Here is a 14,065-nt window from a genome sequence, read left to right as displayed (position 1 = left end):
TGCCAAAAATATAGAAAACAATGACAGTTGCTATAATGTTGTGCGTCGTTTATCCTCTTGTGTCAGCACGTGTAGGGCACAACTTCAGGAGACCAGGGGGCTGGGCAGGAGCGCCTGTGAAATGCTCGCCTTTTGCCAGAAGCGCTGCATATCAAAAAGCTATCTAATCGTTGTGCGAGCGAAACTCTGTCCACCTATATGATTCTGAGTGTGGATATTTGAACTCTTTTTAGTGAGAATCGCGATAGCGAGCTGTGCATCGTGCTGCTCCACTTCTGTCTGCGCATGCTCGCCTGTTCCCTATACATTGCGGTTTGTAAGCAACGAATAAACAGTTGGTAGTATAGCGCCTGTCGTCATCGTGTATGTTCTTTCCTGCGTCCCTTGTGACGGTTGTGCTCATTTTTTTTTCAAAAGGTTTTTGACCATGTCCACGCACAAATAAAAACGGCAAAAATCCGCTGGATCTTTTGAATAATGATCCACGGGGCGCTCAACATATTTATGACGTGCTATATCTTGGAAATGCGAGCAAGTGGTTACAGACAGTGGAGCGCGAGAAAATCGATAGTTGTCACTGCTACCCCACATTGGTCTTTTCCTTTGCCATCGCCACCTGTTCATTCCAGTGTGCTTCCGGGCTGCTGTAAGAGTCCAGTGGCACTCCGAGACACATCGTGGGAACAGTTTGGTTTGGTTTTACGGGGTTTAACGTACTAAAGCGACTCAGACTATGAGGGACGCAGTGGCCTACCGAAGTCGAAAATAGTAGTGTGGCGTTTCTCCCTAGTCGCCATGACTGAACCCATAACTCTTCTCTCAATTGATTTCCGCCAATGTGCATTGCAAAACTTCTCAACAGCCAATAGCCGTGGCATCACAGAAACTCTAATTGAGCAGAAGGCGGCGATGTCGTCGGCGAAAGCCAACATTTTCACGTGTGCTGAGAGTAACCTGAAGTATGCCTTAAGAATTGATTATAGCCGGACAGATTGGCTCCAGATAGATTGGGAACAAAAAGGTCGACAAAGGCCATCCCTGCCTCACTGAAGAGCGCACGTGTAGGCTTTCAGCGACGTCCCCATTAACAATGATGCGTGTTGGGCAGTTTACGTACGCTATTCGTACGCTCTCTTGTATTACATAGCCCACATTAGCATATCTAGGCCGGCAGGCAGGCAGACAGGCAGGCATACGGGCGGGCGAGCGGGCGGGCAGGCGCGGACTAATTGATTGATTAAGCCGTGAAAGATTGTGCTGGTGCGTGATCAGCGTGGTTCTGAACAGCGAACAAACACAGATAGCGCCTGTAAACGAAGAGTGCATAGACTGAGTAAACAGTGCGTGCCGCAGATCCACGAGTACGCGCCGTTATATATCGAATACAACAACAACAACAACGCCATTGTGTGTGTTCCAACGAATGCTATCGCATGACTCTCGGGTCAACACTCCCGCATAAGTCGTCGAACCAGCATAGGACTGCCTGCCACTCGAGACGTCAGTGTCTTGGGGGGGTAGCCGTGCTAGAAAAGTACACGCCTTTGCTACACACTGCATTTCATGGTTTCTTTGAACTGACGGCTCAATCTGCACCATTTCTTTCAGACGGGTTGTTTGTTTACTCTGCAGCGCAGACCGTCTGACTAAACATCCTCCATTGCTCACCGTTTTTCTTCGTCACGCGCTGTCTTCCAACTGCCAACACACGCGCCTCTGGACAGCTGTGAAACGACGTGCAGGAAACACCGGAACACCCTTTGAAACGAAGCGAAGATCATAACTCAAGTAGCTAGGGTCATTAGAGTGACGCGGCCGTGTTCGCATGCTGGACTCGCGTCGCCTGCAGAGGTACTCGGGCTACGTGAGGACGTGCGATAGTTTGTGTGCAAAATGCGTCTGTCGGCGTTCATGATCACCGTTGCGGCCATGCGGGCGTTGCCAGCGAGTCAGCAACGCCTTAAGGGCAATCAAAGCTTCGACGTATGCGCCGAGAAACTTGGTAAGTATAGCCGCCAGGTACCGCTGTGTAGGTGTTAAAGGATGTCGCCTTCAAGCCGAAGACTGCAGTGAACCTCCATTCTGAAATATTTCAAGACCAGAATAGGGCTGTCAGCACGGTTCTCGTAGTGCGTATACGCTAGTGAAGAAACTCGCAGCTGCTCAGATTCAAGGTCGCCTCTTCATTGCCATGGCTCGACAGGCTCCATGCGTGGCAGTTATCAAGGCTATGGTGCCAGTGCAGCCGTGCCCACTTAGAAACACCTGTTGAGTCAATTGGACTTATTTTTTTTTCATGCAGTATCTTACATCGCAGTTAAGAATTCATTAGGAGTGAAAACAAAGCAGGACAAAAATGAGGAATAAGAAAGATTAAAAACTTGGTGCCCGGGCACGATCCAGGCATGCAAGTTAAGAGCGCGACTTAAAGTGTTATTCAAAGATGCAGTTTTTAAACGCGCAACTTTCTTACCAGAAAATTAGATATATCAACTGAAACTAACCTCCTAAAAGAGCACTCGAGAAGCAGGAGGCGATTTAATAAAAAAATCATCACTCATGGCATTTTGGATCCAGTGTCTCAAGCTTTATTCCAGACTTCCACTGCACTGGTGGCAGACGATTTCTTAAATCTAATCTGCAAAATCAACAGACAACTGTAGTCACAGTGCTAAACTTGATGTCACCACGCAAACGGTCCAGCCCATCGGGCGCCAACACGATGACTTTGAAATAACGCCTGTGTCTAGTCAGCGTGCTAGCGGATTCACACTGAGCATATATTTTGTTTCAGACTCATACATTTCACGCGCTATAAAAGTGTTTATATTCCTCGAAATGCTACTACTTCTTAGGCACAAAAAAATGAAACGCTGGATCACGTCCAATTGTACAAAAGGAACAAAAATTTACCTGTTTTCCGCTCCCCAAGCTTTGCAGCCCGTTACGAAATGCCATATCATCATTTTGGTAGGCCATACCATGAAGTCAGGACGCGAATAAGTTCAATACGGGCACTCTAGGCCAAAACATAATTACAGCCGCAAGAGATGCTGATTTGCGCAATAACGGCCACGAGTCTCTTAACGCGACTGATCACCTAAGCCAGAATGACATAGAAAGATCTGGTATCGTGGGTTACCTTTTACGCATTTTACGTTTCAAGTTGAGACCGTAGCAGGAGCACACGAAAGCGGGAGAGGGTCTCTGCATATAAGTGCTGAAGACCCGAACACATTAATCATGTAAAGGGAGAGCCCTTCGAGCGGGGGGGCTGGATGATCTTTCAGAGAAGAGAACCAGCAAAGCGCATGGTGATCTGTGATAAAATTGAATAGGAGTCGATATAAGTAAGAGCGAAATTTTGTAATCGTGCAAATAATCTGAAACCTTCTGTCGCCGTGACTGAAATATTGCGAGTGCTTTTGTGAGTGCGTGGCTGGCGAAAGCAATGACGTATTTACTCAAACCAGGTTTAAGTTTAGACCGCAGCACCCATAATGATGGCGCGCGTATGGAGTTCCCTAGGGGCGGAAAGGTCAAAATTACTCAAGATGGAAGGGGATGCACGAAGACGGCGCTACATTGTTAAAGCTTCGTCGCACGCAAGAGACCAGGACGACAAGTCGTTGCCGCTGGCGGAAATTTCAGGAAGTGAGGCGATAATTGCAACAAAACTATTTTAGAAGCACCGAAGGTAAGAGAAGAGACCAGTAAAGCATTGGAGTTTATTCATAGATGTGAGCTTCGCAAAGACCGATAACTGAAATCAGCTTGGCAGGGTGCAGGAGGGCATCGTCCTTGAACACGACATAACCTTGGTTGGTCAGCTATTGGGCGGCGAAAGGAGTCTTCCTTAAGCTGAGCATCAGGTGAACGTCGCTGATTTATCCAAGAACACCCACGAGACGAAGAAGGCGAGATGCAAAGTTAGTTATATTGATTTTAATGGCGCAAAAGCAACTGAGGCTATGATGCGCCAAACACAAGTTTGGAGTTTTGATTAAAGGTGGACAAACTCATTTGTAAAGATTTAACAATTCTGCGGGCGGTAGAGGAACGTCCGCCATTTCAGCCCTCTGAGGATGTCTATCACACGCACAAAAGGGTCGGAAGTGTTGCATAGACCGAAGGGCATGATGTTAATTTCGCAGAGGCTATCAGGCATGACGAAAGCTATTTCCTGGTAATCAGCTTTGGCCATCGCACTTGCCAATGCGCAGAGCGCAGGCCCAACGCATAATAGTGCTCCGCGTCCTGCATGCAGCCAAAGGTGTGATCGATACGACGCAGAGGTAAGACATCGTTCAGAGCAATTTTGTTAGCGGGCGGTTGTCTACTCCGATTATAATGCAGCCGTCCTTTTTCTTCACGACCATGATTGGTGAAGCACATGGGCTGTGAGAGGGCTGGATGACTGGATCGCCGTGTAGCATGTCACTCACATGCTCATGACTGATGCGGCGTTGAGAAGCTGAGACCTCTCTACCCCTTTAGGGAGTAAGAGGCAGCGAGGAAGTTGGAGAGGAATTAACGGTCTTCCGACTATTGACCAACATTATCCAAAAGACTCAAGTAAATAGAAAGTCTTTATACTTCCTATGAACCACATACCAACAATGTCTACCAGCATCCTACCAGCTGTCTTCCGACAATTAGCCACCGTTACCTAAAAGACTCAAAAAGGAAGAAAGTATAATTCCTAACATCAACTTATCAACGTTTGCAAATGTGTGTTTTAACTACACTGTATGACTTTTATCGATATTGTTTTATCAATTCAAAATCATTTTGCGAACACTGTATCCTAGAGAGCTTAAAGAATAATAGAAGCAAGATGCAAATTATTACATTAATTTATTGCGCACTAGCATACATAAGCGCTACAAGAAGTGCATGGCCCATGTAAATATTTTACGAAGAACAACAGGGGAACAGAATATTAACTGCGGCACAGTTGCCCTTAGTTTCCCCTTGGTAACAATGACACAGAGAAAATGAAAACATAACAGGTTTTAATTCACGACGTTTCGGCTGGAGGACCAGCGGTTTTCGAGCATACTACCGGATTTCGAACAAAACCTGTGGGCTTCAAATGCTGTAGTACACTTTAAAATGGCTGGCCCTCTAGACATGACGTCGTGAATTAAATCGCGTCAGGTTTTTCGTTTATATATAGATTTATACCAGATGTTTCAGAGAAGACTAAGTAATTTTCAAAGAATAGGCTTTTTGAGTCAAAAATATGTCATTTTCATCATAGTATTAACCAGTCTTGGCGGGCACCAGAAAACTGGTGAATCGTCTTATGTAGCAAGCTGATTAACTAATTTTTATTAATGAACTTTTTAACTGTCAGAGTTAGGCGTCTAGTTGGAATTAAGAGATTTGTAGCAGTTACATGCACTGGAGGGGTTGCTTTGCCTGCATGCTTTCAAAAGCGCAAGTATTTTGGCACGATGCAGCGAAATTTTGTCGAGCCACAGCGGCGAGGGTAATCACGCTTTGCAAATTCTAAAGACTGATATGGCTTCTACTAATGCCCGGCTACAACTAGTTGTTGAAATGTGTTGGTTAAGAAGTTAATTATTAGAAATTAGTTAACCAGCTTACTAAATACAATTCACCAGCTTTCTGGTGTCTGCTAACACTGGTAGTAGTATGCCGCAAAAGCCATATTTTTGAAAACCAGTTTGTCTTCGCTGAAACGCCTGGTGCATATAACTACTGCTCACTTTCCTGTACAACACAGAAGTGAAATAATTCTCTAACATGAAGGTTCCATGAGCCCCAAACAGACCTGTGAAAAAAAAAAACTGCGTGAATAAAGACACACATCTCTCAAAAATAGCTAACAAATCCCACACAGTGAAACAACGCCTACACTGTCTTAAGATTAACATCCAAGGCTGCAAACACTAACGGATTAAAAGTCAAACAGGATGCTAAACGTATGCTAAAATTCCACATCGATATTGTCACGTTGTAGCGACGGCAGTCCAGCGGTCAGGAAGACACCAGAAAGACTTGTAAACGAAGCTCTTTATTTGGGCTGACTTGCGCCCTCAAAAGAACTGAATCACTCGGTGGCGGCGTAAGCGACAAGCGTGCTCGTCAATCGTCGAACTACGAATGCCCGCCGCTCGCGGCATCGCTCAATTTAAAGCCCGCAAAGAAACTTCCAGATAGCAGGACAAGATCATCTACAGTAATCTGGAAAAACCTAGATGCAGCCTTTCATGGCTGCGATCAATCGAGATTAGACTGGTCGCTTCTCGCGTCACGAGCAGAAATGATAACAGCCCTTTCCTGCAGCCTTGAGCGTGAACGAACAAACACTACAATGATACGTGGCATTACCCCCCTTCCAAAGAAGCATCGTCTCGATGCTTTAAAATGAAATTAAACACGGAGAATGTTTCGAGAACTTAAAGTCCTTTAGCGTTCCTAATAAGGTGTAAGGGCAGCGGTAAAAGCTTCAAATCTGGCCGTGTTGTCGTCGTTGTCGGTGTTGTAGTTTTTGTCGTCGTAGGGTCGTCGTGTGTGTCGTCGTAGTAGTCGTCGTCGTCGTCGTCGTAGTAGTTGGAATCGTCGTCGTCGTAGGGATCGTCGTCGTCGTAGGGATCGTCGTCGTCGTAGGGATCGTCGTCGTCGTAGGGATCGTCGTCGTCGTAGGGATCGTCGTCGTCGTAGGGATCGTCGTCGTCGTAGGGATCGTCGTCGTCGTAGGGGTCGTCTTGTCGTAGGGGTCGTCGTCGTCGTAGGGGTCGTCGTCGTCGTAGGGGTCGTCTTGTCGTAGGGGTCGTCTTGTCGTAGGGGTCGTCTTGTCGTAGGGGTCGTCTTATCGTAGGGGTCGTCTTATCGTAGGGGTCGTCTTATCGTAGGGGTCGTCTTATCGTAGGGGTCATCTTATCGTAGGGGTCGTCGTTGTCGTAGGGTTCGTCGTTGTCGTAGGGTTCGTCGTCGTCGTAGGGGGCATGGTCTTCTGTTTTCGTCGATGGAGGATCTTAGTTCTTGCGCTCAGACGCAACCTCACCTCCAGAGGCTGCTTTATTCAGTTTAACCATCGGGGGCTGGGGAAGCATCCACGCACTGCGTAGCCTCGGCTAGGAGATACTTAGCGCGGTGACGATGGCGACGGAGAACGCGATAGGCGGCTCGGCGATGAGTATCCTTCCCGACGCAAAAAATCCTCGATTTCGGCTGGTCGCTGGCCGGGTCGGGGTCGTGGGGCGTCGTAAGGGAACCCTCGGATGCCCATTCTCCAGTATGGGCAGTACCGGAGAATGTGACCGGCTTCTCCGCAGTGGAAGCATTGTGGGCGGCGCTGGTCGGGTGTTCTCCACTCGACGCATTTTCTCGGCCGTGTACGACGCTCGTAGGACGGGCGTGTTGGGGCGAGAGGGCGGCGCTCCAGCGCAGCTGGCTAAGGGCGATAGGGGCTTGGGTCCCGTCGTCGAGGCACAGGACGGCGCACTGCTGCGGCGTAAGTTATGGCTGGAGGTTCCAGAGGCTGCGTGGTAGACTGGAGTCAGGTCTTCCGGCGAATAACTCAAACGGCTGGCGTCACGACTTGCAGGGGTTGTCCGGTACCTGGAAGTGTACCCAGCACCTCCACCAGATGTCACGTTGTAGCGACGGCAGTCCAGCGGTCAGGAAGACACCAGAAAGACTTGTAAACGAAGCTCTTTATTTGGGCTGACTTGCGCCCTCAAAAGAACTGAATCACTCGGTGGCGGCGTAAGCGACAAGCGTGCTCGTCAATCGTCGAACTACGAATGCCCGCCGCTCGCGGCATCGCTCAATTTAAAGCCCGCAAAGAAACTTCCAGATAGCAGGACAAGATCATCTACAGTAACCTGGAAAAACCTAGATGCAGCCTTTCATGGCTGCGATCAATCGAGATTAGACTGGTCGCTTCTCGCGTCACGAGCAGAAATGATAACAGCCCTTTCCTGCAGCCTTGAGCGTGAACGAACAAACACTACAATGATACGTGGCAATATAGATATCAAGCTTTGAGCTCAATTTTACAAACGTACATTAGCACAGGAACACTTTACTGACTTTGTTGTTGTGCTATTTGGTGCACCATCCTGACACTTATCCTCAATATCAGGTAGCCTCCTTGTCGTAGCTTGTCTCTATCACCAGCAGGAAGAGGTACCGTCCTGGAGATGAGATGTGTGCATCAACAGCACCAACAGGTTACCTCCTCCATGGCGGACTGCAGCGGCAAGAGAACTGCATAAGAAAGCGATTGAGGTATAGAGTTGCACTAAATTCTTTTAGAATCAAACAAGGAGAGGCAACAATCAGTTAAATATGCACTAAAACGTAGCACTGCAGGTGAGTTGGATAAGGTTGCTCAGGAACAGCATAAGCAGCAGTCACAAGACTAAAAACTAAATGCAATGCTTCCTTGAACAAGAAAATGCAATAATATGCTGTTGTGTTCCATTGTGCCTCCACTCCGAAGACTGAATGATATTCACAGGAACTGACATTACCAGGTTATGCCTAATTAGGCTACCACAAAAATATTTAGCCATTCCAGTCATGTGAAGACAAAATGCAGGTCACCAAATAAGAAAATTAATTCGTGTTTCTTGAGTGGTCTGTACAAAAATTCAGCCAGATTTTGTTTTCAAAAGGATTGGCACAAACACATTGCAGCATAACTGGCGCATGTTTCTTTCTCTTAGAGTAGCTAGGAGAAAGTAACTGAACTTTACTTGCTGCTCATTTTATTTGCCTGCTTGTAGATAATGTACCATCATTTGGAGCTATACCGTGTGTTGGAGGTAAATATATGAACCAAGAGTACAGAGGTCAGCAAGTTTATCAGGGCACCAGAGTGGCACTCTCTAAAGCAAATGAATCAAAAAATTAAGACTCACACTGCGTCAGATACAATGCTTCTAAGAAAAAGCCACATAGACGTATCAGCGATAAAAGCCTCAGCAAAGTGCCCCTGAGGGAGCAGGTGGGCTCGTAGTTTTTATTTGTCCCGCTGCACACCACTCCAGTGCTGAAGCCTGCTCATATCTGTTTAAGTTAAGAATACAAGGAAAACATGTAAACAAGTGTTCCGAAGAAGATAAAAATGAGTGCTTAGGTTGTTCTTCAGGCAATTACTTGTTGCTAATTGCCGCAATAAATGTCTCGAGAAAGTGAATGAAGTGATTTCCACAGCTTGATTCTTATCCTATCAACGAATGTTAATAGGATATCCTCGGCAAAGAAAATGTGACTGCTAATGTTTGTTCTATGTTCAAGGTTTCTTTAGTTTCTTTGATGTGTTAGGCTAGAGTACTTAATCAAGTCAGGCATTTTTTTGTCTGATAAAACGTTCTGTCATTTTCTCAGTTTCTAGTGTGTTTCTATTCACACCAGTCCATAAAGCCATAAAGTTAGTAAATTATTAAATTGGAATATATTTTCTGTTTTGGAACGTTTTCCCATACCTTGATTTCATTCAAAATGCATTTTCTACGAATAATGTTGGTCGGTTTTCGGTATAGTGAAATTGGCCACCTGCTGCAACGGATTCCACCATGCAATCAGGCATGACGTCGTTACGATTATACAAACAAGATAATTTTAGTCGCCTCAAACACCATGCAGTTTGTTCATTTATTTCAGTCGATGTGTTAAACTGCACCCAGTTTTCTAGTAGCTTTCTGCTGCCAGGAGTACATACAAAGAAGTAACTTTCTATCAGTTTTGTATGAACGACTGTTGATAGAATGTAAAAGTTACTACAAGCTTACAAGAGTGAATAGAATGTTGATACAAATTCCAAGGAAAGTTGATAGCCATTTTTTTTAAGAGAGAAACCAAGCGCCTCGCTAGGCTCTGTATTTTTTTCGAGCTTCTAAAAATAGCCCCAATCGGAGGACTACGCTGAGTAGAGGAAATTGGAAGGGATTGACTTCAAATTTAAAGCTGTAAACTTGGGCAGTGCGAAAGCAGCGACGCAGAACAGGCTGTAAACAGACACAGGTGTATGCGTGCGTGCTTGTTTGTGGGTGCTCCACAGTGCGCCTGCGGCACGTGTGGGTCAGTGGCAGCGTATGTCAGAGCTATCCTAAGTTGCTACGCGCGCTAATTTATTGTTTTAGGTCGGCGAACGCCAGATAAATAACAGCGCACTAGCTGATTTATAGTCCCAGTAGGGGAGCGTCTGCGGTATAGTAAAAAACGGTTGGAAGGATTCCATTAATGTAATTGTTCGGTTATTTCTGGGGGCTGTAATGGGCCACTCAAACCAGCTATACTTCAGATAAAATGATTGCACTTATAATCGCTTATGTTGACGGGTGCAAGACTGCACATAGGTGTTCTACGTAAATCTCGTTTTTCACAAGCAGATGTTTTTGAGACGGTGCCGTCCAGTGCGGACGATGCTCGCATTGAAGAATGGTGCGCACTTGCACGAACTCTCATCAATTTCCCCGCTTATCGCCAATGTGTAATTCTGTCATGCTGCCGGGTGGACGGTCATGTGCAAACTGTTAAAGGGGTGGAGACAAAAATTTTCGCTGTCGTGTTCTCTGTTTCAAATGGTGCGCATTGTTCCTGGACGCGCGATCCGCGCTCCGCGATTCGTATATCCGCGGTAAATCATTTATTAATGGGAAAGCATTTCTAGGCTGGTCGGCGGGGTCCTGTCACCAAAACGTGTCCGCAAGAGTTTTGACGCTGTCAGAATAGGTAGCATCAAACGACTGGCTGTCATCGAAACTGGATGATGTGAGCATGCTGTGCAAGAAAAATTATGTCCATAGGATGACTAGTTAATTAGATCAGTACCGTGGTGTTTGGGGCTTGTTGGTACTTCGTTCCAATACACTGTAGCGCAGCAAAAGACGAGGACACAAGAGACGAGAGACGAACACTACGAACACTAACTTCCAACAAATTTTATTCTCCTGAAGCGTCACATTTATACGCCAGAAAACAGTAATCGCACGTGCGAACACTATCAGTTCCTTAGAAAAACAAGCTCTTTATTTGAGAGGAGAATGGAAGGACTGCTTACACACGAGCATCCTGACCTATTTATCTTTTCGACTTCAACGATTTTCGGCTTCAACGGGGATATAGTGAGTGGACAGGAAAGCAACCACGGTGCCCAATTTGAAAAACCAGAATGGTCGATTGAGATAAAAGAAGGCATAATCGTAGTAAATGAATCAAAATTTAATTAAAGCATAAGACAAGATGATTACGCTGATTGAGTAGCTAAATTAACAAAAACATAAATGATAAGAGAGGCGACGAGTGCCGAGGTGGCGTCAGCGCATTCGCATTTTCCCACTGCGGGTCGCCGCAGTGATCTCTAATTTTTATTACAGTATTTATACTGAGCGATTTCGATTTCTCAGCGCCTGGGTGTGATGTGACGTCATGGTCAGGGAAGCGCAGCAACCCTGGTCTCGTGGGCCACAACAGTTGTGACACACGGAATGCTGGGTCGTCTGCTCTCTTACACATGCTGCATACCAGCGCCTCTCGAAATGCCGGCAAACTTGATTGGTACTGTTATATAATGACAAAAGTCAAGCGAGCAAGAGACGGCACCGAGTTAGGAAACCAAGCACCTCGCTTGGGCCGATCTCCGTCGGCATACCGTGTACGCCGACGCGGTTTCCGCGTCGATGGCGATGGTGGGCAGACGTCTGTGTCGGTGGCCTGTAGAAGCCGGTCGTGCTGATAGCTGAAAGCGCGTCAATCAGCCTATCCCTTGCTCACATTACAGCGACACGATGTCTCACTGTTCGTCTCGACAAATACCCGTCGCTGCCTTCCCTTCGCTCCGCCCGCGCAGCCACTCTGCGATACTGCTCCGGGTTCCGCGACAGCTTATTGCAATATAAGCTGCTGGCCTTTTTCTGCTGCTTGTATAGCAAACGGTCCAGCTATTCGCTAAATGAACGCTTCCAGACACTTGTAGAGGATTCAGCATTTACCGCCCGAGTATGTAACTTCCCAAGAAATGCACCCATGACGACGACTGCACCACAGCGCTACTTTTGTTTACATGCAGTCTTTGACAAAAGTAATCAGGCTGCATGATTTGGTTCTCAGTCCTATAGTAGAGCCCTTACGGCTTCCCTTAATATCAAAAAGTTCTTTGAAGGTGAAGGCAGGGGTTCTCCTTACCGTACAGAGATTTACAGCTTGAGAGCTTGCATAATAGCTTTAATACACGCTTGCGTAGCAAACCGTGCAGGCTGGTTACTTTTGGCAAAGACTGTACAGGCGCGGCCATAAGTAAACGGAGCACGCTACTGCGCTCGAAGTACATTCACGCTCTCTCCACTGGTAATGAAGAAGCGTAGTTTGTCTACAAGAAAGCCCACCAACCTCCTCTACCAGCATGCGCGTACCACTTGTGGAAATTTCAATTAGGTGATGCGTGAAAAATATTCGAAGACAGTTGCGCGCTCCGTTTACTTTTGTCCGCGCCTGTACATGTGCATCTGTATGTACTATCAGCAAGAAATGAAACGCGAACAAGACAAGCGAGCCACGAACAGGAAAATAAGAAGCTGTCAGCTACGAGATGCTCAATACTAGCGGAGGGGCATTTCACTTCGAAAGCGCGAAGACTCTTGCTCACAAGCGTTAATCAAACCCGCTTGCATTTGCTCTTCAGGAGCTAATATGTTCGTGTTTTTTGTGTTGCCATCCCAGTTTCCTTGTTCGCGTTTCATTCGTTCCTGATAGTACAGGCAACCATTGCACGTTCGCTCGCGTGAATGGCTAGCTGCGTTCTACTTGTGTTAAACAATCTCATTCCTTTTGGGCCGGTTGTACGTTTAACTGTTTAAGCAGTGGATAACTGTGCAAGAATCACCGAAGAATGCCACTTAGTACGCCGCGGTCTTTCTAACTGCTTTTTCCTAATTGTCGAGTATCATGACTCTGCACTGATTTTACTAGAAGCATGTTGTGCGCCCATTTGTGATAGCTTAAAAGGCTTAATTTGTTGTCCTCTTGCCACGCCGACGACTGCTAGCATGCAAAGCGCCTGTAGTATTGGTCAGCAGACTGGGTCACACCGCCGCGCAGCGGCGCTTCCCGCTCGAGCTATTTTCGTGCTAAAATGTAAGCAATACTCGATTTTAAGTCACTATTGTGAATACTATGCTCGATGACCATTTGCATTCGTTAAAACTTGGGAACTCGCTCTCCACAACCGCCGACGTCGCACACACGAAACCCGCGGACTCGCTAGGCTTATTCGTACCGCTGGTTAGTGCCGAAGGGTGAACACATGAAATTTAGTCGCTCGTTTCGCTTATTCGAAATACTGAGAAATTGTACACAAGAGCAAGTGGTCATCGTCTCACCTATCGAAGGTTTCGCTCGGCCGCCGATACTGGCGCCAGCTGGTGCGTCAGCGAAGCCGTATGTGTCGACGAGCACACCGACCGCCGAGTCGCCCTCGCAGCGCCCAGCTGACGTCGCGTATCTCCGTTCATAGTAGTTACGTTACTGTGCTGTGACGTCACGAATAATAACTAATATCGTTCCCATGGTTATACGCCACCAACTAACACGCTAGCAATGAGCCTCGATCGGGAGAAAGAGAATTTATGGAGTCTTCGGAGCTTACCTAAACTATATTTTAAACATTGGTCGCATCCAATATTTGGCCGTAGGTGACCTTACATACAGAGGAGGCCCACAAAACGTTTTTTATAGCGCCAAAATTTCGTGTCTCAGCCACTTTAAACACCAGAGAGCCTGTATGTGGGCGAATTGCTGGGGTACGACACTCACTCACACTAGACCTTGCCTAGAATATACTTGCTGCACACACACTCTTCTCTCGTACCCTGTATTTACCCTTTCCTAAAGCACGGATGATCACAATGTGATCAAATGGTCGCAGTACTTCTGAAGTTGAATGAATACATTTTCTGTTGCCCAGGGATAGTGCAGAAGGCAAAAGGAGCGCAGCTGGCTGCCAACATGGTGGACAAGTGCTTCCTTCCGGTTGCTGGCAAATACAAGTTTACTCCGAAGATGTTCCAGAAGGTGAGCTTTGCAT

The 14,065-nt window shown here is 46.7% G+C and overlaps 1 protein-coding gene across 1 annotated transcript in view; it reads left to right on the top strand.

Annotated features, from left to right (window-relative positions):
- Positions 1-1,863: 1,863 nt before the first annotated feature.
- The window catches only part of LOC149344833 (uncharacterized), a 42,933-nt gene continuing 30,731 nt past the window's right edge, over positions 1,864-14,065 (top strand). The window contains exons 1-2 of the mRNA XM_089546394.1: positions 1,864-2,002; positions 13,946-14,052. Coding sequence (XP_089402520.1) covers positions 1,894-2,002; positions 13,946-14,052 — 216 coding nt within the window. The 5' untranslated portion in view covers positions 1,864-1,893. The remainder of the gene's footprint in view (positions 2,003-13,945; positions 14,053-14,065) is intronic.

Source organism: Amblyomma mixtum, chromosome 5, assembly GCF_055824585.1.
Source record: "Amblyomma mixtum isolate Tamu chromosome 5, ASM5582458v1, whole genome shotgun sequence".
NCBI lineage: Eukaryota > Metazoa > Arthropoda > Arachnida > Ixodida > Ixodidae > Amblyomma > Amblyomma mixtum.
This window is presented reverse-complemented; position numbering and strand designations above follow the sequence as displayed.